Source organism: Saccharomycopsis crataegensis, assembly GCF_037102585.1.
Source record: "Saccharomycopsis crataegensis DNA, jcf7180000000077, whole genome shotgun sequence".
NCBI lineage: Eukaryota > Fungi > Ascomycota > Saccharomycetes > Ascoideales > Saccharomycopsidaceae > Saccharomycopsis > Saccharomycopsis crataegensis.
The window spans coordinates 371,757-398,354 of record NW_027043824.1 but is presented as its reverse complement, the minus strand read 5'-3'; the positions used below and the strand labels follow the sequence as shown (position 1 = coordinate 398,354).

The 26,598-nt window shown below is 39.6% G+C and overlaps 9 protein-coding genes across 9 annotated transcripts; 5 read left to right on the top strand and 4 right to left on the bottom strand. All coding sequences in view use genetic code 12, as the record gives it.

Annotated features, from left to right (window-relative positions):
- Window positions 1-588: 588 nt before the first annotated feature.
- On the top strand, window positions 589-2,052 carry CSR1 (Csr1p; the record flags this gene model as incomplete). Its single annotated transcript, XM_064996333.1, has 1 exon — window positions 589-2,052. One exon carries the CDS (start codon window positions 589-591, stop codon window positions 2,050-2,052), a length of 1,464 nt encoding a protein of 487 aa, XP_064852405.1.
- A 952-nt stretch (window positions 2,053-3,004) lies between these two features.
- On the bottom strand, window positions 3,005-3,274 carry DASC09_027290 (uncharacterized protein; the record flags this gene model as incomplete). Its single annotated transcript, XM_064996332.1, has 1 exon — window positions 3,005-3,274. One exon carries the CDS (start codon window positions 3,272-3,274, stop codon window positions 3,005-3,007), a length of 270 nt encoding a protein of 89 aa, XP_064852404.1.
- Window positions 3,275-3,910: 636 nt separating this feature from the next.
- On the top strand, window positions 3,911-6,766 carry KIP3 (tubulin-dependent ATPase KIP3; the record flags this gene model as incomplete). Its single annotated transcript, XM_064996331.1, has 1 exon — window positions 3,911-6,766. The coding sequence occupies one exon, from the start codon at window positions 3,911-3,913 to the stop codon at window positions 6,764-6,766; it is 2,856 nt and encodes a 951-aa protein (XP_064852403.1).
- A 967-nt stretch (window positions 6,767-7,733) lies between these two features.
- Window positions 7,734-10,685, top strand: FAP1 (Fap1p; the record flags this gene model as incomplete). Its single annotated transcript, XM_064996330.1, has 1 exon — window positions 7,734-10,685. The coding sequence occupies one exon, from the start codon at window positions 7,734-7,736 to the stop codon at window positions 10,683-10,685; it is 2,952 nt and encodes a 983-aa protein (XP_064852402.1).
- Window positions 10,686-10,948: 263 nt separating this feature from the next.
- On the bottom strand, window positions 10,949-12,208 carry SGT1 (co-chaperone SGT1; the record flags this gene model as incomplete). Its single annotated transcript, XM_064996329.1, has 1 exon — window positions 10,949-12,208. The coding sequence occupies one exon, from the start codon at window positions 12,206-12,208 to the stop codon at window positions 10,949-10,951; it is 1,260 nt and encodes a 419-aa protein (XP_064852401.1).
- A 299-nt stretch (window positions 12,209-12,507) lies between these two features.
- RIB5 (riboflavin synthase) lies at window positions 12,508-13,272 on the bottom strand (the record flags this gene model as incomplete). The annotated part of the gene is made up of 2 exons (XM_064996328.1): window positions 12,508-13,178; window positions 13,242-13,272. 2 exons carry the CDS (start codon window positions 13,270-13,272, stop codon window positions 12,508-12,510), a joined length of 702 nt encoding a protein of 233 aa, XP_064852400.1.
- A 178-nt stretch (window positions 13,273-13,450) lies between these two features.
- DASC09_027240 (uncharacterized protein) lies at window positions 13,451-13,676 on the top strand (the record flags this gene model as incomplete). The annotated part of the gene is made up of 2 exons (XM_064996327.1): window positions 13,451-13,516; window positions 13,548-13,676. 2 exons carry the CDS (start codon window positions 13,451-13,453, stop codon window positions 13,674-13,676), a joined length of 195 nt encoding a protein of 64 aa, XP_064852399.1.
- Window positions 13,677-17,537: 3,861 nt separating this feature from the next.
- On the top strand, window positions 17,538-20,045 carry PMT1 (dolichyl-phosphate-mannose-protein mannosyltransferase PMT1; the record flags this gene model as incomplete). The annotated part of the gene is made up of 1 exon (XM_064996326.1): window positions 17,538-20,045. The coding sequence occupies one exon, from the start codon at window positions 17,538-17,540 to the stop codon at window positions 20,043-20,045; it is 2,508 nt and encodes an 835-aa protein (XP_064852398.1).
- A 351-nt stretch (window positions 20,046-20,396) lies between these two features.
- Window positions 20,397-26,384, bottom strand: FAS2 (trifunctional fatty acid synthase subunit FAS2; the record flags this gene model as incomplete). Its single annotated transcript, XM_064996325.1, has 1 exon — window positions 20,397-26,384. The coding sequence occupies one exon, from the start codon at window positions 26,382-26,384 to the stop codon at window positions 20,397-20,399; it is 5,988 nt and encodes a 1,995-aa protein (XP_064852397.1).
- Between the last annotated feature and the right edge of the window lie 214 nt (window positions 26,385-26,598).

Here is a 26,598-nt window from a genome sequence, read left to right as displayed (position 1 = left end):
GTATAGTATATAAAATATATTGATTAGTGGTGATGGATGAGATCATCATTATCATTATTTATAATTCAAAAAGAATATTCATTATTATTATTATTATTATTATTATTGTAATTGTTGCGTATAGGTATTTTATTTAGACAGCGATTCGGTAGGTGGGAAAGCGTTAGTGTCACATGACACGGGATTTTACCATTTTTTTTTCCTTTCGTTGTTGGGGAATTTTTTTTCGGCAAGACGTCAACCACCACCATTCTTAGATAGATCGATTCTTTGAAGCCTGGTTTCTATTGTCCTACACAGAATTGAGGTTCAGAAGAAAGAAAAAAAAAAAATAGAGCTTAGCTAACTACTGTTTTTGCGCTTTATATTTATATTCATATTCATATTATTATTAATATTATTTTCTGTTTTGTTTGCTTTCATTTGTCAATTTCATTTTTTGTGCCGAAAATTGATCCTTGGAATAGATAAATAAACCCATAAAAAACTAGCCACGCACACAACTCTTCAGAAGAATTTGCTTTCTACGTCCGCTCAATCAACAAAAGCTAAATATAAAATAAAAATAAAAAGAAGAAAGGACCAACCATGACCACTACTTCTGCCAGAACCATTCCTCAAGGAAGAATTGAAACCATCACTTCGGAAGAAGAATTACGCTTGAAAGAACTTTGGGCGTATATCTTGAATTTCTGGGGCAGACCAGCGAAAATCCCTACTTCCAGTGAGGGTAAGAAATTGTTGAGAGCCTCTTGTACCCTTGGAAACGAATACGAAGATGCCACTATCGACAGTGCTGCCAGTGGTGCTGCTGCTGCCACCGCCGATGCCACCAGTAGCACCACTGCCAAAGAGAAGAAAAGTGGTGGGAAATTCTCAAAATTCAAATTAGGGAAAAAGAAAACCAAGGAGACTAGTGCCACCGCCACTGCCAGCCCAGCAGTGAGTCAAAATGGCACTTTTGGCCACAAAAGAGTCGGTTCTCTTAGTGAATCGATCAAACAAATCCCTTCGAAAGTGGAAATTGAAGGGAGATACACCGACGAGATGGTGCATGGGGCCCTTAAAGATTTGAAACCCGATGAGATGTATGAGAATTTCTGGAGTTTTTTGAGGCTCGACTCCCCAGATAATTTGGTGTTGCGATTCTTGCGTGCCAGAAAATGGGACGTCGATAAGTCGTTGGCGATGATCAGCAACACTTTGCATTGGAGAATCAAGGATTCCCAGATTGATAGACACTTGAGAGAAGGGGAATTGAAACTTTGGGAAGAGTATATCAATAGTGATAAGACCAACAACGCTGGGGTGTTCAAGAACTACGAATTAAACAAGTCTTACATCAGAGGGTTTGACAAGCAAGGTAGACCGATCGTGGTGGTTAGACCAAGATTGCACCATTCTTCCGATCAAACCATCGAAGAAATGCAATTGTACACCTTGATGGTGATTGAAACCGCGAGATTATTCTTGAAAGAACCGGTTGATTCTGCTTCGATCTTGTTTGATATGAGTGATTTCTCATTGTCTAATATGGATTACTCCCCAGTTAAGTTTATGATCAGCGCGTTCGAGGCGCATTATCCTGAGTCCTTGGGGGTGTTGTTGATTCATAAGGCCCCTTGGGTGTTCAGTGGTATTTGGAACATCATCAAGAACTGGTTAGATCCGGTCGTGGCTTCCAAAGTCAATTTCACTAAAAACACCCTGGATTTAGAAAAATTCATCGAAGCCGAAAATTTGCCGGCATCTCTTGGTGGTAAGGACGATTTCGAGCCAACTTATATCGAACCAAAAGAAGGTGAAAATGATTTGGTGATCAATGACTCGCCAGAGAAGACTCAATTGATCAAGGAACGTGAAGAAATTATTGAGAACTTTATTGTCACCACTTTGAAATGGATTGAAGCTGATGATTCTGCGGAGAGTGCCGGGTTCTTGGAACAAAGAATCAAGATCGGCAAACAATTGAATGATAATTACATTAAGTTGGACCCATATATTAGAGGAAGAAGTAACTTTGATAGATTAGGTTTGATAAATTTTTGTTAAATTGTGAGTTAACAAGGCAAAACTGAAAAAAAAAAGGGGTGAAAAGTTGGATTCTTCTCAACTTTTTTGATACCTGAACATTCATTTTGTTTTTGTTTGTTTGTTCCTTTTCTGTTTCTAATCTTGTTTTGCTTTATATGATTTTGGTTTCCACAATGATCCATATTTCTTTGAACAATTTTTGATTTCTAGTAATTATTGTTTTTTTGTTTTGTTTTGTTTTGTTTTTTCATCGAAGGTAATTTTAAATAGAATCATTGTCAGGTTCATTTGCTTTTTCCATTATTTAGTTTCATTTTCTTTTTTTCATATTTTCTTTTATTTATTTGTTTCTGTTGCTTCATTAATTCTTGATTTCTTTTATTTTTACCTGAAAATATCATTTACTTTGTCTTAATTATATAATGAACACCACCTATGCCAAGAGCACTAATAGTCATGATAAAAAAAAAAAAAAATTAATAATAATAATAATAATAATCAAATGTTTTCTTTTTTTTTTTTTTTTCTATTCTGTATGGACTAAATTGAATTTAATGCAATTTAGCCAAGACCATTACAAAGATGGACAGTTCTAAAGAGGACCCCATTAGAGTATAACTGGAGATTAATTGACCAGTAATGGATCGATCATCTGCTTAAAAAGAAGAATAAAAGCAGCTTACATTAACCAAAGAATATTTTGATATTTGATTCATATAAATTGGAAAATACTATATATATACATAAATAAAAAAATTAAGTAATAGAGCAAAAGAGATCCTCCAGAGGAAGCTGCTCAAAGAAGAATTGAAAATGGTGATGATGACAAAAATTTATGTCCAATTGACGTATGTGATGATATTTATGGAAAAGCTGGTAAAAGTACAATGACTGCAGCAAACGAGAAAAAAGAATGGCAGTACGATAATGATGATGAATTTAGAACTCCCAAACCACAACATCTATTGGCTTATAGTAGTGAAGTGGTTGGTACAGTGTTGGAATTTTCGTAGGATGCGGTGTTGATTGGTGGTGCATGTGAACCAGTTGATGTTTCCACCGTCCCCATAGCTAGAGAATTCTCGTATAATTGGAATGGCGACGTTGGACGGATTCTTGGAGCTCTAAGTCTGTAATCGAAAGTTCTTATTGATCCATCTGAGTACGTCGAGACTTGGATAAATGAGGCACCAATTGAGGATAGAAGGGCTGCACCAACGGCAATGGTGGAAGTTTTCATGGTTGTTGTGAAGATGTTGGAGGAAAGTTTCTTTTGTTTGAAAGAGATCCAGAAAGAATAAAGTGAAACAACAACAAAAAAAAAACCAAGAAATTATGGATGATTGAGGATTTCACATTTAATATATATATATATATTGTACAACGTACATTCCACAGAAACAGTCCATTAGCGACATCTGGTGCCATGCATCAAAGGGACCTTACCTACCTACTCCAGTATGCCATAACCGGATGCAACGGGGGAAATTTCAAACTTCCAATAGTTCAACGATTCACACGGCTCTAAACTGGTATTGAATATTGCCAACATATATACACATAACTATATAATACGATAATAATCTAGTAGTATCCTACACGGTGGGGGAGAATAACCCTAGGTGCCTTTAGCAACAGATCAAGAGCTCCGTTTGTTTACTTTTTTTTTCTGTTTCACAAGAAGAAGGATCATCGAGCGGTAGCAACCGATCCCATTGGAAAAACAAGGAAATATTATTATTTTGATAGTTGATAGATCTGCTGGAAAGAAAGACAAGGACAAAAACTGCATTTTGAAAATCCCCCCTTGATAAATAATCTTATTGACTTCTTGTACTTCTTCTTCTTCACAGATCATCATATTTGGATAATCTTCATGACAATATCGCAGGGACCTTCCAGAGAATCTTCAATAACTGTGGCCGTTAGAGTCAGGCCCTTCACCGCAACAGAGAGTTCTCGACTAATTGTCAAGCAGGATGACCAACAACTTCTAGGAGATGGAGCGTTTAGTGGCCGTCCAAATAATAACAACAACAACAACAACAGCAACAACAATAGTAATAATAATAATGGTAATAACAACAACAGTGGCAGTAGTGATTCGTTCCGAGCAGGAGACAATCGATTTGGTTTGAAAGGTATTAGAAAGATTGTTAATGTGGTAGATGAACGAATGTTGATCTTTGATCCTGCTGATGAGAATCCATTACAGAAAATGCAACAAACGTTGTTTCCCAAATCAAATTCTAGAATGCGTGAACATAAATTTACCTTTGATCGACTATTTGACGAGGACGCTGCCCAGATCGACGTGTACAACAATACTACTAGACCATTATTAGACAGCGTTCTAGACGGTTACAATGCCACAGTGTTTGCTTATGGTGCCACCGGGTGTGGGAAAACCCATACCATCACCGGAACCCCCGATGATCCAGGAATCATTTACACTACCACCCAAGAACTATTCGAACGAATCGAGGCGTTGAAGGATACAAAGACCATCGAAGTATCGCTCAGTTATTTGGAAATATACAACGAAACCATTAGGGATTTGCTCAACCCGGAAATCGAACATCGACTTTTGACAATCAGAGAAGACGGCAACAACAGAATATCGGTAAGGAATTTATCAAATCATAAGCTTACTACGGTCGAAGAAATCATGGATTTGATTCTTCTCGGAAACTCCAATAGAACTATTAATTTCACCGAAGCTAATGCAACCTCATCAAGATCGCATGCAGTTTTACAAATCAACATCGATCAAAGAAATCGGACCAGAGGGATTAATGAAGAACATTTCTTTGCCACTTTATCGATCATTGATTTGGCAGGTAGTGAGAGAGCATCATCGACAAAAAACCAAGGTAAAAGATTACATGAGGGAGCCAATATTAATCGATCATTATTAGCCCTTGGAAATTGTATTAATGCATTATGTGACCCAAAAAGGAGAAATCATATTCCTTATAGAGACTCCAAATTAACCAGACTCTTGAAATTCTCATTGGGTGGGAACTGTAAAACGGTAATGATCGTTTGCGTTAGTCCGTCCAGTCAACATTATGAAGAAACTTTGAATACCCTCAAATATGCAAACCGTGCCAAAGAAATCAAAACCAAAGTAATTAGAAATACCCACAATCTAGATCGTCATGTTGGCTCGTACTTGAAAATGATCACTGAACAAAAACAAGAAATTGAAGAACTAAGGACTAGAGAAGCAAAAGTGATCAAACAGCAGCTTGATAGTTTCAAATTGAAGAAAGAAAAATGCGGATTGAATCTCCTTGAATCGGTTGATATCCTTAAGAATTTAATTCAAACAAAACAACCACAACTTCTTCAGAAATCAAAGCTTTTAACCAAAAAGAGAATGTTGAGTTTTCAAAAACTGGAAATCATGTTGCTTTTAAAATCATTTGAGCTGAATTATGGATCAAAATTTGTCAATGTTCCACGAGATTTGCTTGATGTACGAGAAGCCATAAAAAAAATCATCGATAATATCCTGAAAGAAATCGAAATGACAGATATTTTTTTACTGAAGGACACCGATTTTGAAAAAAATTTGAACAAAACCATCAAGCTACATCAGGCAAAATTGAAAGAATTGGAAGGCTGGTCCGATTACGATACTTTAATTTTCGATTTATTGGTTGGTCAAATGAAAAACAATGTTGACAGACAAGTATTGGACAAAGCAAATAAGGTTTGGGACTCAATAGTTGGGGAAAAGAATGAAAATACTTCCCAGACGTTTAATTGTTTATCAAACACATTTTTCAAAGTTCATAAGAAATTAACTTTCATCAATACCACTGGTGATATCGATGTCATTAGAGACGAGAATTTATCTTTGATCAACGGGATGTTGAACGATTGTTATAAAGTTTTAGACGCTAATATGGGGTCCGAGTATGTCAATAACTTATTAGCACAAGTGGATATTGGGAAGAAAAGTACCGGTAAAAGGTTATCATCACCGACAAAATTGTCGCCACATAAATCCTCAAGGAATGGCAATGTCACAATAAGGACAAAATCGCCCAAGAGAAAAAATGTTCACAAAATTAAGAAGGTGGTTCGATGGGACTTACCAGCAAGTAGTACGGTTGTTTATAACCATACTGATAGTAGCGAAGACCTGGAAGGTGGTGATGACAGTAGTCAAGAAGAAGATGAAACTATGGACGATGTTATTGAGCCAACAATGTCAGTGCCAGAGCAAGCCAAATTCACATTCAATCTGGAAACAAAGCCATTTTTACGTAGTCCGACGAGATTTGTGAAAAAAGTTGTTGATGATACTATAGAAGACTACTCGATGATCGATGATTCCAAAGCTTTCACCAATTTTGGACAGCAAAAGCCATCATTGACCGAAATCAGTTTAAAGCCTCCAGAGAATCTTCTTGGGTCGATCAGCGAATCTGATGTTTCGAAATCATCATTGGACATCCCTATGAATGATAAAGAAAACTTGGGGTATTTTGGCCAAGGATATAGCCAAAACAATCAGATTCTGCCGGGGTTGTTGAGACTGTACAAAAAAGACGATAACCCAGGTATTGGGCCGCCAATTAGGTTGAATAGGTCTACGGGGAGTCCAACAAAGTTACTGCCAAACAATGATACTTTTGCAATCACCAGCCCTCCAAAAGTGCTGAACATTGACAAGTTTAATTTCGAAACCAGTTTTTCTGGAGATATTGATATGGATTGAAAAAAAAATATATAGGAAACGAGATATTTATTTTGTAGTTTTTCAAATCAATTGTTTTTTTTTTTTTTTTTTTCCCTTCTGTTCTTTTTTGCTATCTCTTTGCTTTATTTTTATGGGTGGTATCCCTAGGTTGTTTTTTTTTTGCTGCGAAAAAGCACCTTCTTTTCTTGATTTATATATTTATTGTTCTTCTTTTTTCTTCTATTCTTTTGCTTCCGTTTTGATTCTCTTGTATTCAGTTTGTTTTGGGGGATTATTACTTCTTAGTTAACAATTGACCAGGTTACATTTGTTTTATTTTTTTCTTTAAAATTTTTTTCCAATGACTCCAATCAATTGAAAGAAACAATACTACGAGAAAAGATTTAAAGCTACAATAAAAAAAAAAAAGATGTCGTATTGATCATTGCAATCCTCCCCATTCGGGCACACGAAGGAAAACCCTTAGAAGTCCAGAAGACTTCAGATGGAACACTGCACCCAAGATCATTAACTTTCCTCTCCAATCAAAAGACACAAGAAACAACACTTTAACTGTTCGACATGTCCTGGGTCAAGAACGCCGTAAGGGTCCAACCTCGTGAGAACGCTTATTAACGTGTTATTTGTTTTGATTGTGAAAAATGCGTTAAAGAAAAGAAAAGAAAAGAAAAGAAACCAAGAGAAAAGAGAGTGATTAGATTCAAATTTCACGGTTGTTTTTATACCCGAAAAAAAAAAAAAATTGAAAAAAAACTTCTTAGCAGGGTAACTTTTGGGAAAAGCATTTTTTTAGAAGCCTTCCTGTTTATACACTAGCTGATGCTTTTTTGATGACATTATCAGAGAATTTAGAGGAATTTCGGTACATAAAGGCGGAGAGAGACTCTCATTCTGGAAAAAATATAATCATTCTTTTGAGTGTGGAAAAAAAAAAAAAAAAAAACAGTTATTGCTATAGTACTGGGACAATAATTATATCACCATCATGGATGAGGAACAATACCCGGAAGAATTTCATCATCATGATGATGATGATGTGATCCCAAGTGAAGAAGAAGAGGAAGAATATGAAGACGACTCTGATGAATATGAAGCCCAATTCGACGATGAAGACCTCTCAACGGTGATTCTCAACGAAATTAAAAACGGGACATACACATGCTTAGTGTGTACCGAGGAAATCGACGACGCTTCTGAGATCTGGTCGTGTAAATCGTGCTACCGAGCGTATGATCTTGATTGTATACGAGATTGGGCGATTAAGGATTCCAAATCCAATTTGAACTCCGATATGTGGCGATGCCCATCGTGTAAAACCAGTATCCAAGAAATCCCCTCGACTTACACTTGCTGGTGTGGCAAGGTGATTGGTCCTCCAAGTAATATTTTTGCCCCACATTCTTGTGGTCAAACTTGTTCAGAATCATTGACAACATGCCCTCATGCCTGCTCTTTGCCCTGTCATCCGGGCCCCCATTCCGAAATATGTCAAGCCCAACCACGGTTACGATGTGACTGCGGGGCGGAAACCAAGCAGTTTGCCTGTATCATTGCTCCCTACGACGCTGGTTGGAAGTGTGGGAAACCTTGTGATGAACTTATGCCGTGTGGAATTCATAAACACAAAGAAATATGTCATGGAGGATTATGTGGACCATGTGAAGAAGTGACGGTGGTGAAATGTTACTGTGGGAAACACGAAACAGAGATCCCATGCTACCAAAAAGTCGATGTGAACTGTTCCAGTAATGACAATCAGTGGATCGGGTCGTATCAATGTCAAGTTGGCGAACCGTGTGCCGAAGTATTGGATTGTAACAACCCAAATCATACCTGTGATATCCAATACTGTCACCCCCATGATCCAACGGACCGTCGATTCCAACACAAGTGTTTATTAAACCCAAAGATCTTGACGAAATGTCCGTGCGGTAAATGCAAAATCTCGGTTTTGCTTGGCGGTAAATCCCGAGAGTCTTGTGCTGACCCAGTGCCGTTGTGTGATAACGTGTGTGATAAATCGTTGAAGTGTGGGCATAAATGTTATTGGAAATGTCATACTGGGGCTGAGCATGCCAAATGTTACCAACCCGTGGAAGTCCATTGTAATTGTGGGTTCAATAAATTCACGGTACCTTGTGCGTTCAACCAAGCAGGGCTTAAACCAAAATGTACTAGGAAATGCCAGACTTTGAAGAACTGCCGTCGTCATAGATGCGGCAATATCTGTTGTCCGTACGAGAAAATCGCCATTAAAAGAGACCAGGACCGCAAGAAGAATAATTTCCGGTCGGTTAGCGATCTAATTGATGGTCAACATCATCCCGAACCTCATAACCCCGACGATGATAACATGAGCTTAGAAGCGGTGCATATTTGTCTTGAACCGTGCCATAAGCTTCTTTCGTGTAAACAACATCGTTGCAAATGGCAAGACCATGCAGGGAAATGTCCTCCGTGTCTTGAATCTTCATCAGATGATTTAATGTGTGCTTGTGAACGAACTGTATTGATCGAGGCCCCAGTAAGGTGTGGTGCGGTGATCAAGAAGAAATGTACTTTCCAATGTAATAGATCTACCCTGTGTGGTCACAAAATGCCTCATACTTGTCATGGTGATTCGGTTGCTTGTCCAAAATGTACCGAGTTGGTGACGAAAAAATGTGCCTGTGGTAACCGGGAAATCAAAGGGGTTTATTGTTTCCAGACCAGGGTGAGTTGTGGGGCAAAATGTGGGAAAAAGTTATCGTGCGGATTACATGAGTGTACGAAAATCTGTTGTTCCACTAATGAAGATCATCTGAAGATGAAGTGTACCCAACCTTGTGGGAAGACGAAGTCAAAATGTGGGCATCCAGATCTTGCGAAATGCCACTGGCCTCGGGGAGATTGTAACGAGAATATTCCTTGCAAGTCTAAAGTGAGGTTAAATTGTCAATGTAAAAGATTGACGAAAGTGGTGGAATGTGCCGCTACTAATGACAGAACCCTGAGATCTGGGGAAGTGGTGGAATGTGATAACGAATGCTTGAGAATAAAGAGAAACCAACAGCTCATGGCGGCATTTAGTATGGATACCAGTTCCACCGGGGTCAATTCTGCCGATGTTTTGGTGAACCCATACTCAGAGTACATTCTTGGGGTATATTCCAAACAAAAGAAATGGTGCGAACAAGTAGAAAATGTTTTCCGAGACTTTGTTTCTAAGTGGCTCGATGATCCAACTACTGCGAAAAAAACCTTCCATTTTCCAGCCATGCGGAAACCTCAAAGAACCTTGATCCATCATTTGAGTGATGTGTACGAACTCTATTCACAATCGCAGGACTCCGAACCACGCCGGTCGGTGTACGTTGCCATCACTGCCAAAAGTCGTCTTCCTTCATTGTCATTGTTTGAAGCATCGATTCTGTCAGAGGCCACCACCGAAGCCCTAAGGGAGAAACGAGCGTACGAACACGAATTGACCAATTCCATGGGAGTTGCCGAGTTCAACGCCTTGATTTTGGAAGGGTGCAAATTTGGGGCGACGGTGAATGAATTGGAAGAATCATTATTGTCGATCATTAACGACGCCGCAGAGGAACCATTGAACCCTCATTTCCAATGGGTCGAAGATGGGAAATTCTTGGTTTTGCCAGAAGCTCACCAAACGTTTACCAGAAAACAAGAATTCGATTTGGAGAATGTCAGGGATAAGATCAATTTCAAATTGGACCAATGGACCAAAGAAGGTCGTGAAAGAATAGTACAATTGGCGAGACTTTGCAGTGTTGATTTTGATGGAGCAACGATTTTGAAATTTGGGGCCGAATTGAAAACAGACAAACCCGATGGCCTTGTGGATGATGTTAATAAGGTGGTGGAAAAGCTACAGGACTTGAATGTTGAGAATAAAGTGAATTATGACGATAAGAATATCACCGATTGGTTCTGATTATATTATAAAAACTGTATTGTATTGTTATTCATTTCTATATATATACCTTGCATTTAAGAAAAAGCTGTTAATTTTTAATACTATAGATATCTAATTCTACATCTAATGAGATTTTTAATCATAAACTGTAAGCTAGCAAAACATTCAAATTATTTTATTTATTTATTTTTTTTTTCTTTTCTTTTCTTTTCTTTTCTTTTCTTTTCTTTTCCATACACATTACATAATTCAGCTATAATATAAACCACATTCTGTGCTGCCTAATATTCCCACTTCTTGGCAACCATACTATCAGGTGGATCAACTTCAAAAGTTTTTTTACTAACCTCATCCCAATTAGTACTCAAACTGGTACCCCCACTCTCGGTGTAACTCTTCATCATGGCTCTTCTGGTATCAGGGTCAGCATTTTTGAAGATATCCTTGAATAACTTCATATCGTCTTTTTCGTCTTCGTCAATGTCCTTGTACTCTTCATCAACTTGGGCCCAATCAACCTTCTTGGTGGATGAGGAAGGATATTGCATGGCAGAACGGCTATTTTCTTCTTCTTCTTCCTCCTCTTTCCCTTCTGCATCATTACCATCAGGAGTTTGAAGAGCTTTCCAACTACCTTCTATTTTCTTCACAAGAATAAGTTCGATCTTTGTACCAAAGACGGTATATTTGGATTGCTTGGTGTCGATTTCCCCGGCAAGACGATCGAGCTCGTACATGTAATCTGCTCCGGTATGGGTCTTGAATTCAAATTCCACCGAGCGAGGACGGAACTCAAGCTTGAATGAGTCTTTTGGAACTCTCTTGATATAAATAGACACCGTCACGGTGGTAGAAGATTCGAAGAATTCTTTGCGAACCTCATCTTGTGCTGGGTAAGAAGGATTAGTAGGAGGAGCAGCAGCATAAGCTTTTGGGAGCGCAGAAGATTTTGGGATGGTATTAACTTTGGCGGCTTCTTCATCGGTGATTTCCGCAATCTTTGGTTCTGGCTTTTTAGACACCGCTGGTTTTGCCACTTCAGGTTTCTTTTGTGGTTCATCTTTGCCATAGAGAGATTCTTTTTTAGTTTTGAATTCTTCCAACACTGTGGAGTCTGCCAATTCAAGCGAATTCAAGAAATCGATCATTGTTTCGCTAGCATCGAACTTTGTGGTGGTCTTAAGAATCCAAATTTCCAAAGCGTTGGTGTCTTCGTAACCAAACTTTTGGGCCAACTTGAGATATTTGAAAGCCGAGTAATAATCTTTTGAAGTGTAAAACACTATAGCAATACGGAAGTAAACTTGAGATAAATCAGCCCGCTTGCCACGTTCTTTGGCGATGGAAAGTGCGTGGTAACAATCGTCATAAAGGGCCCGTTCAAACTCCTTGAGACGTTGATGGGCGATCGCACGTTGCAAATAGGCCAGGAAATGTGCGGAATTGGTGGCGATTAATCTGTCAAGAACGGCGATGGCGCCTTGGTAATCTTTAGCTTCAATTAAAGCTTTTGCTTCGTCAAGAAGAACAGTTTTTGCCATGGCTGAATCGATAATTGTTTGATGGAAAGAATCTAGAGGGAAGAGGGAAGGGAAAGTGTGAATTTTTCTGATGATTTGCTGCATTCCTGAAAAATCAGTGCACCACCGTCGCGGCTCTTTTGACTTTGAAGGAAAGGGTTTTTTTTCCCTTAATGTGGGATGTGATGATATTTATTTTGCTACAAATGATAATGTTATTTATATTAAACTTATTTTAACCTTTTAAGAAAAACATTACACATTACAGATGCTGCCACGAACTGTGTTATATTTTCATCCAGAATCGGTTTCCCACACTTCTACTTCTTCAACACCTCTTCAACTTTTTCTTCAACATACTTCTTTATGAGTTTGGAAATCACCGATGATTCGTCGATTAGCTGTCCTTCCAATTGAATCGCCACTTGTTTTTCGATAGCTTTGGCACTGACGTCTACTTCGATGTTGACGGAATCGCCAATTTTTTTCTGAGGCATGATGACATGTTGCTGAGTGTGGACCACCATCATGATACCGAAGGTCGCATTGGAATTATCAACTTCGGTGACGGTAAGTGAGGTCCCATCAATACAGATGAACCCTTTTTCGACGACATATCTGATGAATCTTGGGTCGTCCATCTTAAAAGTGAAGAGGAGAGACTCATCATCGTCCTTCACACAGCTCGAAATTGTAGCTGTGCCATCCACATGGCCTTGTACGTAATGACCCCCGAATCTTGTGGTGCTGGTGGAGCTCATGGCCCTTTCAAGGTTAACTGGTGAGCCAACTTGAAGCTGCTGAAGGTCTGTACGACGGAACGTTTCTGATGACACTCCCACGGTGAACTCCTCAGAATTGAAGGCTGTCACGGTTAAACAGACACCATTGACGGCAATGGAGTCACCCAAGTGACAATCTCCGAGGATAGGAGACGCGTTAGTGATGGTGTAAAGGGTGTTTCCATGACCCTCATCGATTGATTTGATCTCTGCGGGTTAATTAGTCAGTAATTGTAGATCTAGCGGGATGTGGTAGTACACAAGTCTCTTACCTCCGATGTGCTCGACAATACCAGTGAACATTTTGAGATACTCCTTGGTAATAAGAAATCGATAATATAGAAGTGTGAGAGAAAATAAAGAGCTTTCAAACAATACTTTACAATCCTCTATTATATGTCAGAGGTCGGAAAAAGAGCGAATTATGAATGCATCAGCATTTTGGCAAAATTATGGGCCACGTGACGTTATTTTTTTCAAAATGCTGTTGCCACATCCATCATCATTGTCAACATCGACATCGACATCATCGTTTAGGATTTCATATGTGTCTGATTTTTGTGAATAACCAATTTCAGGGTTGGACTGTAGCAACTCAACTACAAGAGTCTTTGAGAAACTTTACCTACTATCTTGTGGTGATCGTCGAAATCAAAAAGTTTGATGCTACAGAAAGAAATAAAACCACCTCAAATAGTATTCATTGAAACACAATAACAATCGATTATATATGTATATACCTAGCAAATTTACGGCAGATAAGCACGAAGAAAAAACCTGATAAATAATGTAAACGACGAGAGAAGAAATAAATAAGCAAAAAAAAATGGAAGCAGAAAAAATAGCACTGGTATGAATTAATTATTAGCGAGCTTATAATGATTGCCAATGTATTGATTTGAGTATCAGCGATTTTATAGTAGTGATGTATTGACTTGAAGCGCCGTTTGAAATTCTCTCACATGTCAAGGCCCCAGCACGCTGATAGAGATGATAAAAATACGTCATCAGTCTTTAGACTTCAATTTTTTCCAATTTTTTCCAAAATTCATCTTTTAAATCTTTGTTCAAAAAAGCAAGTTCCACTTCTGTTGCCTTTTCTGCGAACAAAATGTGCAAATCTTTCGATTCCGCGCCAATGCTCAAACTCTCCTTTAGCTCCAATGTATTATTAACAAACTCTCTCATTATAGGTGCACAAAAATTACCAAGTTTTTTATTAACAATTTGAAAAAGTTTTTCGTAATCATGCTCAAAAACCAGCTTCAAATTATCCACCTTATTCAAATACTTTTCCAATTTCTTTTTTAGATTCTTTCCAAATGCTTTTCCACTTGTTGTTGTTGATGAAGAAAATCCGAAATCAATTAGTTTGATGTCAACCAAGTTTTTGACAAATAGGTTGGCGCCTCGAATATCACCGTGGCCCACCCCAGCACAGTGAATTTTACTGATACAAATCAATGCAGACCTCAAAAATCTCCTTCCATCAGAATCACTCTTGAGTGAGTAACCACTGAAGAGCTCATATCCAGAGCCAGCAAGGTTTTCCAATTTAATATAAGGACCCTCCGTATATGTCAAATCTTTATCTTGTTCTACTTTCTCTGGAACAGAAATATTTTTATTGTAAGAGTAAATAAAACCTCTTTCATAAATATTGGGGATTAATTCTTTGGTGTTTTCATTGGCGGTCAAAAACGCGTATGACGTAATCTCATTAATGAAGAGACTAGTGTAGTAATAGAATGTGTCCTTGTGGATATCGAAACTGTCGTCTCTGGTTGAGAACACATTTGGAGAGCATCGAAGGTAGTCAAATATTTTATATAATACATCCTCAAAACCTATGACGAGAGACCATGCACTGTAGGCTTTGCCTCCAAAAACAACCCTTGGTTTGCTTGTAGAAAACTCTTTCCACACCAATCTGCTTTTCTTACCTTCACCATAAGCAGATTTATTGGCTTCGGAAAACTTTTCTATCCTTCTCCTCAAATTTTTATCATATTCACCTGAATTTATCCTCCAATTTTCATCAACACTACTCTTCAAACCCTGATCGTACCGAGCTCCAAGAAAATCTTTCTGCTTTGCACCGGTAATGTCCTCGAACGCAGAGTGCAAATAATCGTATATCAATACTCTGTTGATATCGCTTCCAAGGGATCTTTGTTCTTTCAGCTTAGATAAGAATGCAGCACGCAACCTTTTAGTAAACGTGTTCGCAATCTTATCTCTCCTGGCCAATTTTGGTTGCGATTTTCTGGCTTCCAATGCTGTTTTCAAGAACCTAAACATTTCATAACCAAGAGGCTCTTTTGATGTGTCAATGGTTTGATAAGTGATCCCCCCATCGGCCACAAATTGGAAATACATTCTCGCGCAATTGTCAAAATCCAACTTTATATAGTTCTCGTCCTCCATATTTTCAGCTAGTCTGTTCCAGTCAAACTTAACGAGAGTAAGGGATGATTCGTCGGCCAATATGCCAGTGAGAGCCCTTGAGGCCAAAATTTGGATTATCAATTGATTGATACTTCTCAAGAAGAAGAACGCTTTCGGACTGAAACCAAAATACTGTGGCAATTCTCCCTTATATTCTTGGTATTCCATTTGAAATTTATTTAAACTTTCAGAGAGAGAATGTGGTTGTTTGTATTTGAGCTCAATAGATGTTATGTATTCACTAACTTTTTCACTTTCTCTATATTCAATCACAATGTCAGGCTCGGATACTATATTTTCTCCAATAGGAAATGACAATTGTGTTTTCGTTCCTAACACAAAATTTGAGCTCCCAATCAATGGGAAAATTAAAAATAAATTGCACAAGATCGAAAAAAAAAAGTTTTGAAATGTGGACTCATTTTCAACTGACGTGATTGTCTGATAAAATTTCAGGTTTCCCTCGAAATTTTTGCTTCTTATAACATCGCTAACTTCGCTCAACAACAGCAATTCAGCAAGCGGTGCAAAATAGAACATAGGAAGTTGAGAGTCGGCCCTTCTCCTTTTGGAATAATCTTCAACTGTTTTGAAACCTATTAACCGTCGACTGCTTGTTTCTGTTGTATTTTGATTGGTACCTTTTCCTTTTTCCTCCTCTTCAGCTTTTTCTACAAAACAGTTTTTGTTAAATATGAAGTTGAGGGTGGCAAACAAGCCAAAAACATGTTTCTCATAAAGTTTCATTTTCTTTGTGTAATCGGTGACAATTTCTCCACAGGCCCACCTAGTGTCACCTAAACTTGAAAAATCAAAACTACTTTTGGGAAGCGAGCCTTTTTTCACTTTGCCTTTGAATTCATTGAATGCGGATTTCAATGATGAAATCCCTACTGTTTTAGATGCAGCTTCTTCCATACCTGGAGGAGTTTTCTCTTTTCCTTTTCTGGCTTTTTTTCGTGGAGGTTGAGTAGGGCTGCTCAGTGATGGCCTTGTTCTTTCCATTTTCGGGATCAATGGATCAAATACTATTCTTCTTTATCCAAGAGGAGAATTCTCTGCTTCACATATACACAGATGTATGATTCTTCAGATAATTCTCAATATGTGTTTTCTGATGCAATTATCATGTTTGATTTATAACAAAATACAGTAAAGTGAATTAGAGAATGTGGGAAGAGAGATGAGAAAGGATGATGAAAATTAAGGATTCGCCCACATTTTTGGACCCTGCATTGGTGATCACGTGTACAATCGATCAATATGTCAAAGTATAACTGCGATGACATTAATGGTCCTGGTGTGAAGATCGTCAGAGGTTTAATGATAAAATCAAGGATCTATTGTTGACTGTGATCCAATCTGGAGAAACACACTTGGACTCGCACAACAGGTACACTCCAAACATACTGTAATACTGACGTTACTTGATTGCTACAAGACGAGGGAACGAAAGTATATAATAGAAGTATATAAGGACAAGTTTCTTATCGCAAGGTTAGGGAGGAGCGATAAGCTAACAAGCCAATAATAGCGACTATACAGCCACTAATATGGATTATGTAAATGCTATCATGCGACTGTAATACAATTAGATATTACATAAACAAGCTCTCTCCGCACTCAATATCTACTAATGCTTCCCCATCAAATAATACGAATATCGCTTGACCCTGATATATATACACAGTTGATTATAGATGGTAATTCAAATCGTCAAGCGGAGCTTCTGTTGGCTTTTCGTTACGTAATGGATTACCTGCTATTGTGTGCTGTCTTAGTAATCAAAGAGAAAAATCTACTTTATTGGGAGAAATTGTGTGACTACTTCATTCAATATGATTCTAATGACATTATTTATAATAACCAAACAAAAAGAAGCCATTATAGGCTGAATTTCACCCGTGAGTATCATTGTTACATAATCAACTAGTGAAGATTACTTAACATACGTGTGGTCTTACATAATCAAAGTTTTTTTTTTAGGGGGGTTTTTTTACCACGTTGAAATTTTGGATTTTTCTTTGAGTGTTGTTATTTAGCGGATCATCAATTGCTGCCAAATTCCTCTTTCCAGTTCCAGTGGAAAATACACACGTTTATTCAAAGCCAACGCAATCATGGCCAAGAAGACCACAAAGAAATCAAAGGCCTCTGTACCTTCCTCGAATAGTGCTGTTGGCACCACCAATAGTAATCTTGAAACTGCCGATCCTGTGTTTGAATATAAGGTTGAAGAAGGCCCATGTCACCCTTTTGTTGTCACCACCCCTCCTAAATACATTTCAGATGCCCGTTCCCCAACTTCAAAGAACGAGAAATTCGTGATTGCCGCATTGGTGCTCTTCACAACCGTTGTACGTTTCTACAAATTGTCGTATCCTGATTCAGTGGTGTTTGACGAAGTTCATTTTGGCGGGTTTGCTCGTAAATATATCCTCGGGAACTTCTTCATGGATGTCCACCCTCCTTTAGCCAAAATGCTCTATGCTGCCGTCGGCTACATTTTGGGGTTCAATGGCTCTTTTGAATTCAAAAACATTGGTGATGTGTATCCTTCCAGTGTCCCATATGTTGGTATGCGTGCTTTCCCTGCTGCGTTAGGGGTTGGGACCGTGTTATTTTCCTACTTGACTTTGAGAGCCAGTGGCTGTCGTATTGCAACTGCCTTGCTCACTGCTGTCTTGTTAACCATTGAAAATGCCAACACCACCATTTCTCGTTATATCTTGTTGGACTCTCCCCTTCTTTTCTTCATTGCTGCTTCGGTGTACTCTCTTAAAAGATTTGAAAATGAAACCCCATTTTCTTGTAAATGGTACAAGTCTCTTATTCTTTCTGGGATTGCCCTCGGTTGTGCTGTCAGTTCCAAATGGGTTGGGCTTTTCACTATTGCCTGGGCTGGATGTTACATGGTCTGGCAAATGTGGTTTATCTTTGGTGATTTGTCACTTTCTCCAAAACAAGTTACTCAACATTTCTTTGCCAGAGGTTTGATCCTTCTTGGGATCCCTGCCCTTTTATACTGTGCTTTCTTTGCTGTTCATTTCCAAATGTTACCTAACGAAGGTGACGGTGGGGCCTTCATGTCTTCTGCCTTTAGAACTACTTTAAATGGCAATACCGTTCCAAGAAGCACTAATGCTCGTGTCGGGGTCAAGTCTTTCATCACTTTACGTCATGTCAACACCCAAGGTGGGTACTTACACTCTCACGACCATCTTTATGAAACCGGGTCTAAGCAACAACAAATCACTCTTTATCCACATTTGGACGAAAACAATGTTTGGGAAATAGAATTATACAATGTCTCTACTCCACCAACTGAATTTGTCCCAATCACCGACGGTACCAAGATTAGATTGAAGCATAAGGTTACTCAACGTCGTTTGCATTCTCACAACCTCAGACCCCCAATGAGTGAACAAGATTGGCAAAATGAAGCGTCTTGTTATGGGTTTGACGGTTTTGAAGGTGATGCCAATGACGATTTTATCGTGGAAATTGATAAACCATTGTCTAAGAAAGGGGCTGCTAGAAAAGAACTCCATGCCATCGATACCGTTTTCCGTTTGCGTCATGCCATGACTGGTTGTTTACTTTTCTCTCACGAAGTCAAACTTCCAAAGTACGCTTTTGAACAACAAGAAGTCACTTGTGCCACCCAAGGTATTCGTCCATTGTCCCTTTGGTACGTCGAAGTCAACGACAATGAATTCCTTGATGATAGTGCCGAAAAGACCGGTTACAAAACTCCATCCTTCTTTGACAAACTTGTGGAATCCCATCAACGTATGTGGCATATCAACAATGGTCTCACTGCTTCCCATAACTGGGAATCCCGCCCTCCTTCATGGCCAGTCTTGCAAAGAGGTATCAACTATTGGGTCAAGGACCACCACCAAATCTATTTCCTTGGTAATGCCGTCACTTGGTGGGCCTCCAGTGCCGTTATCTTTGTTTACGTTTGTAACCTTGCCGCGTTGGCCATTAACTGGCAAAGAGGTAAACCTCTCATCACTGACCCACATTTCATCAACTTCAATATCCAGACCTTGATCTTTGTTGGTGGGTGGGCTCTCCATTACTTCCCATCATTCCTTATGGGCCGTCAATTGTTTTTGCACCATTACATCCCAGCGTTCTATTTCCAAGTGCTTGCCCTCGGTCAATGCTTTGATCTTTTCCTTGGATTTTTCCTTGCCACTAAGCCATGGGTTGCCTATTCAATTTTTGTGGCCTTCCTTTCTGCCTCTGCCGCGTTCTTCCACCATTTCTCCCCACTCATTTGGGGTAGTGACTGGACAAAATCAGAGTGTAATGCATCGAAACTTCTTGATTCTTGGGATTTCGACTGTAACAGCTTCCCAGAATCTTATTCTGAGTACGCCAGTGCTGCCCTTACTCCAGCTCCAACCTCGGTAGTTGCTAATACTCCAGTAGCCAATGGTGCCGAACTCAATAATGAGCAAATCATCCAACAGGCAGAAACTCGTGGCAAAGTGATCCGCAAGTACCAGGATGGAGATGGCAACCCAATCGATCCAGCGGTCGCCGAAGCTTACATCAAGGACCACCCGGAACAAGTGTTGAAGGTGGAAACCCAGACGCATGAAGGAATCTTGTAAAGTTATTATCGGTAGTTAGTGGTAGTAACATTATTATACTAGTGTTTTAATAATAAGAAATTATTTATTTATTTATTCCGTCTATTTATTGTTTTTACAATATGTTAGTACAGTATCTGTAGTTGCTGTGTGTTAATTATTACTGTGTAAAAACTCTCTACATTTTCTGTTATGGGAAAATCTTACAAAGTGTTCACCAATGATATAAAAACTAAACTAAAATATTATTACTAGAATATTATTGCGATGCTAACAATCAACAAACCCAATTATCATCACACACTAATTAAGAAAAAAAAAATATAAAAATAATTCCTTTCATCAGCAAAATTATAGAAAACCAGATATCAATTAAAATTCAGCAATAGCAACAGCAACGGCTTGAACATCATCATGACTAATACTAACCTTGAAACCAGTGATACTGGCTTCAGCAGCCTTGGCAGCGGCATCACCAGACAATTTCACGGATGGAATGTTGTTTTCACGAACAATTTCAATTTCCTTCAAAGCAGCACCACCACCTTGGGACTTAGTTCTCAAGGACTTGAAAACCGCTTCCTTGGCAGACCAGGTACCAGTAAAAGAAGATTGTGGATGTGGAGATTGTTTACAATAAGCAATTTCGGCATCGGTGAAATTACGTTCAATGAAAGTTTGGTTTTCAATGTCAATGGAATCAAGTTGTTCAACGTCAACACCGACATTCTTTTCCCCAGCGGTCAAACTAATCAAAGTCTTGGTGGTGGCATCAGTACCACTCAAGTATTTGTTTTGTTGAATACCCTTCTTGGTGAATTCCAAACCTTCTTTACCTGGAACAACTCTGGCCAATGGATCCAAGTAAACGCTTTGTTCAATGGTCTTGTCGTATGGAGAGTTGGCCTTTTCTTGGAACAAGGAGTCATGGACAATGGATTCGTGGTAGTGAGAGTAAGCAGCTTGTTCTCTTTCACTAACCTTGGAAGCGTACTCTTCGTATTCCTTTTGTTCAAGAGCAGAGTAAAGGTAGTCTGGGTGAATCACCAAAACGAAACCACCCTTTTGACCAAAACCGAAAGAGGTGACAAAACTGGCCTTAAGGTTGTCGGTCTTGATGGTTTCAGACAAGTAAAGAATGTTAGTGAATTTACGCAATTCACCATCAACGTTATCCAAGTTACGGTTACCTGGAATGATACCGGAGTTAAGGGCTTGAAGAACACCATCAAGCATCCAAGCACCAGCAGCACCCTTTGGATGACCAGTAAGGTACTTTTGGAAGATACCAAACACTGGGTTACCTTCAGAACGGCCAAGATGTTTCAAAATGTTGTGGATGACATCACTTTCATTCTTATCGTTAGCCTTGGTGGAAGTACCATGGAAAGACGCAAGGGAAATATCGTCAATACCAAGACCAAAAGTGGCCAAAGCACCTCTAAGATCGGAAATTCTTGGGTCCTTCTTGAAGAATTCATTACCAAAGAATTTCTTGGCTTCTTCAACTTGAGTTTGAGACAATTGTTTAGCTTCTTCAATCAAAAGTTCCTTGTCTTCATCATCACCAGTCAGGATTTCCATAATTTCGTCTTCCAAAGATTCATTAATGAATCTGATTCTTCTGTCAAGTTGTCTCTTTCTGTAAGCTGGGTCCAAGATCAACTTAGAGCTGTTACCAGCGTGACTTTCCTTACCAACGGTCAACACACCTTGACCTGGGGCTGGAACAGACTTACCAATCTTATCAGCAGCAGTAGCAGTCATAGCAATGATACCATAGATTGGCAAACCCATCTTAATGGCCAAGTCAGCGGTCATAATAATTTGGACACCGGCACCTTGGGATTCCATGAAACCGTTTCTGGTGGAAGTACATGGACGAGACATTTCAGATGGAGTTCTACCAGCAGCCATTTCGTCAATACTGTTAGAAGTAGCATTCATGTTAGCGAATTCATAAGAACCTTCTTCTTGGAAATCATCGTAACCACCAACAAGACAAATCTTGGCCTTACCACTAAGAATAGTTTCCACACCAGTATCAACGGATTCAACGGCAGTAGCACAAGCACCAACAGGGGTCTTGATTGGACCAGAAGAGGACAAGATCAACATATTAACCCAAGCGGACATGGTGTTGATGAAAGATTCTTGCAAAATATCGTTTTGAACTTCCTTTTCCATGAATCTGTGCTTGAACATACCCTTAAGAGCAGTGACACCACCCATACCAGAACCGGTACAGATACCAATTTCAGAGACGTGGATGTATTGGTACAATTCATATGGATCTCTGATACCAGACTTGATAAAGGCAGAAATGGTGGAAACCAAGTTGAACAAAGTGACAACATCAACTTGATCAATGATATCTTGAGAAATACCGAATTTCTTGGCATCCCAACCGCTTGGAATTTGACCGGCAACCAATCTGTCGAAACGCAAAGCCTTTGGAACAAACAATTTAGCACCCTTCTTCATGTAAACTTGGTATTCACCACTGTCACCCAATGGGAAAATTTCACAGAATTCCTTGTGTTCTTGTTGGAAGTGTAAAGCATCTTCTTCAGAAGATTCAAATGCTTCAAGATCGTGTTGCAAAACAACTTCTTGAATGAATTGCTTGTTGTTTGGATCGTAACCATCGAACATTTCTGGTTCAATCAAACGGATACCAGTGTGTTCCAAAATAGTTTCCTCATAAGTCTTCTTGATGGTAGCTTCTTCCACAGGCTTGTTGGACTTAGTATCGATCCAACCAGAAGTCTTTTGGTCAAACTTAATAAGACCCATAATGTTAGCCAAGTAAATACAACCTTCGAGAGAGAATTCACCAGCACTTTCCATTTCCCATCTGGTTTCAGCACTACCGTGTGGGTTAACTTCACCAAACCCGGTAACAACAATAACGTTTTCCAAAGAAAGCAAACCCTTCAAGTGTGGAGACATATCCTTGACTTCTTTGTAAGACTTAAGAGCTGGGAAGGCAAATTTGTCATTGGCTCTTGGCTTAACAGACTTTCTCTTGAAGTCACCGTCAGCACCGTACACAGACTTGTGGTCCAAGGAAGACTCAATAGCAATTTGTCTCTTGACAGCAGATTCTTCCATCAATTTCTCTCTAGCGGCAATGTTGATTTCCTTGAGGTTAGAAAGCTTTTCGAAACCACCATTAAGATCAGCCTTAAGAGTGAATTCTTCACACTTTTCAGAGATTTCATCGGTCAACAAACCCAATAAGTTGAAAGCCATTTCTTGTTGAGAGAAAGTTCTACAACCGTAGGATTCAATCTTTTCGGCAACAATATTAGACACAGCCATAAGACCAGTACCTCTAGTCCAACCAATAATGGCACCAGTAACGGTAACGTAATTCTTCCAGTCTTCGGAGTCCCATTTGTTCAAAAGAGTTTCCAAACCAATCTTAGATTCAGAGTACAAACCATCATTACCAAACAAACCGTGGTTAGGAGACATTGGCAACAAAAGTTGGGCTGGTCTGGTGTTGATACCTCTTGATTCCTTGGCGTTCTTGACGAAACCCAAAATACGCATGATGTTGGTCAACATGATACGATGAGCCAATTCGGACTTGGAGTCAATAGAAGCAGCAGTAATACCTTGTTCTGGAATGGCACCGAATGGAATAATGGCGTCCAAATCGAGTTGTTGTTCATTATAAATGAAGTTGATCAAACTTTGACAATCAGCCTTACTACCTTGGTTGAATGGAACCAAGATCAACTTGGAACCTCTACCACCATAAGTCTTGTAGACGTCTTGGAAGAATTGGGTAACCTTCAAAGAGAAACGGGAAGTAGTAACAACAACGGTGGCACCACCAGACAAAAGACCCTTCAAGATTTCGGCACCAATAGAACCTCTACCAGCACCAGTCAACAAAACAGTCTTCTTGAAACTAGCACCATTGACAGCCATAGATTCTAAGGTATTCAAATAAGTGGAAGTCAACTGGGTATCGTAGACCCATTCACCAGTACTGGTCTTCTTTTGCATGAACAAGAATGGGTTTCTGTCAGACTTGATACTTTCAGAAACTGGCTTCTTGATGGAAGAGAAGCTGGACAAAGAGGCAACTTCATCGGAGGCTGAGTCATAGCCTTCATCGCAAAGCTCGTATTCTTCATCAGAAGAAACAGCAACAACAGCACCTGGAGTTGGAACCTTGCTGGTCAAGGCAGAACCTTGAGCAATGCTTCTGATGTAACTTTCAAGAGTTCTAATGTTTTCTCTTCTGGTTTCTTCAAAGACAATGTCACCCTTTTCAGTGATCTTAGTCTTTGGACCGGTTGGGTATCTAACATCTTTAAAAACTGGGTCTTGGCTCAAAGCTTGTTTACAGTTTTTGATCAATTCACCACCCAATTGCTTAGCCAATTCATAGTTGTTCTTGGAGTCCTTAGAGTTAGCGGCCTTTTCGTTAGCGACAACGTTGACAAAGTATTCCATAAACTTGATCAATTCTGGGTTAGCTCTGTTCATGATGCTGATACACTTGGCAATGATGTCTCTGTTAATGTCCTTTTCAGACAAGTTACCAAAGATAATTTCGTAATACATGCTCAAAAGATCTTGACGAGCCCAGGCCCAGTAAGAGTTGTAAACTCTAGCCTTCTTGGCGGAGAAAGATGGCTTAATACCATTGACAAAAGTTTCTCCCAATTCTTCGGACAAGAAATCCAACTCCTTTTGCAAAAGTTCATTGGCTTCCTTTTGCTTCAAATATTGCTTTTCACCATCCTTAAGGTCAACCTTCAAGTACTTAGCCAAAACCTTCAAGTGTTGCTTAGCCATGAACTTTTGGTCCTTGGTGATTTCTTCCAAAGCGGCGGTATCGATCATAGCACCACCACCGACAGCACCACCAGCACCACCTTGGGAAAGAGAAATACCGGCGGTAGAAGCGTACTTAGTAGCCGATTCATCCAAGAAAGCCTTAGCTTCTGGTTCACCACCAAGTCTGGCAGCAGGTTCGTTGGCCAAGGCAACAAGGAAAACGGAATCTTGTCTACCGGCACCCAAACCATAGGTGGATTCCAAATATCTTCTAGCAACACCGATACCGTAACCACCTGGGAATTTAGCAGCAAACAACTTGTTGATCAAACTACTAGAAGTCTTACCCAATTGACCAGAGAAGCCCTCTTGCATAGTTTCGGCTAATTCTTGCAATGGGATTTCTTCTGGTTTTTCAGGAGTTTCCCCGAATTCTTTACCCAAATCACCCAAGATTTCGTTTTGAATGGTTGACTTACCGTTGACTAAATCCTTAATAGACTTGGACAATGGAATTTGTTCCATTGGCTTCTTCAATTTGGCAGCAACCAAAACATGAAGCAATAATTGAGCCTTAACTGGTTCATCAGGAATGGCTTGAGCTGGACCAGCTGGACCAGCTGGAGCACCACCCATAGCAACTGGGGCGGCAGCGGCAGCAGCTGGAGCACCCAAGGTGACACCATTAGAAGCAGCATATTTTTGAGCAGCGTCATCCAAGAAAGCTTTGGCATCACCTTCGGAGGCCAAACGAGCAGAAGGTTCGTTGACAACACCGGTCAACAAGACGGCATCTTGTCTAAGTGGACCCAAACCGAATTTAGTTTCAAGGTATTTCTTGGCAACGGTCAAAGAGAATCCACCAGGCATCTTGGAACTCATCAACTTGGAAACCAAAGTACTAGAGGTCTTACCTAACTGACCATTGTAAGAGTCTTGGAATTTTTCGGCCAATTCTTGCAATGGGGTATCTTCTGGTTTTTCTGGGGTAGCACCGAATTCTTTACCCAAGTCACCCAAGATTTCGTTTTGAACGGTAGATTTACCATTGACCAACTCTTTGATGGTCTTGGTCATTGGGATATCACTAAGTGGTTTCTTCAATTTGTGGGCAACCAAAACTTGAACCATGAAAGCAGCCTTGATACCTTCATCGGCAACTGGGCCAGCAGCAGCAGCGACCGGAGCCGGGGCTGGAGCGGCAACAGGGGCTGGAGCAGCCTTTGGAGCTGGAGCTGGAGCGGCCTTTGGAGTTGGAGCAGCGGCCTTTGGAGCTGGAGCATCGTTTGAAGCATAGTAGATGGCGTCCTTGTCATTAGAGTAACTCAAAAGTTCACGGTTGATGTTCAAAGCTTGGTCAAAGGCTTCATACTTGCTCAATGTTCTCTTGGCCATACCAATCAAGGTTGGGGAAGGACCAATTTCAATGATTCTTTCAGCCTTGTAGTCTTTCAAGATGACATCTTGGGATTCAATCCATCTGACAGGAGAGGCGAATTGGTAAGCCAAAAGCTCAATAAGAAGAGTATGGGCGAGCTCTTGTTCGACTTCAGCACGCATTTTGTTTAGATATATGTTTCAATAATTGACAGTCGTCGATTGAAGATTGTTCAACTGAATTAGATTGAAAACAGCAGAAAAAAAACCTTTATTGATAAATAGAAAAAAAGTTTTGGCAGCACAAAATGTTGGAATTCTGCAGCTGAGTTTGTTGGGAGCACGTCGCAGGGCTGCTAATCTCTCTGCCCAACATGCACCATTGTGGCGGTGCAAT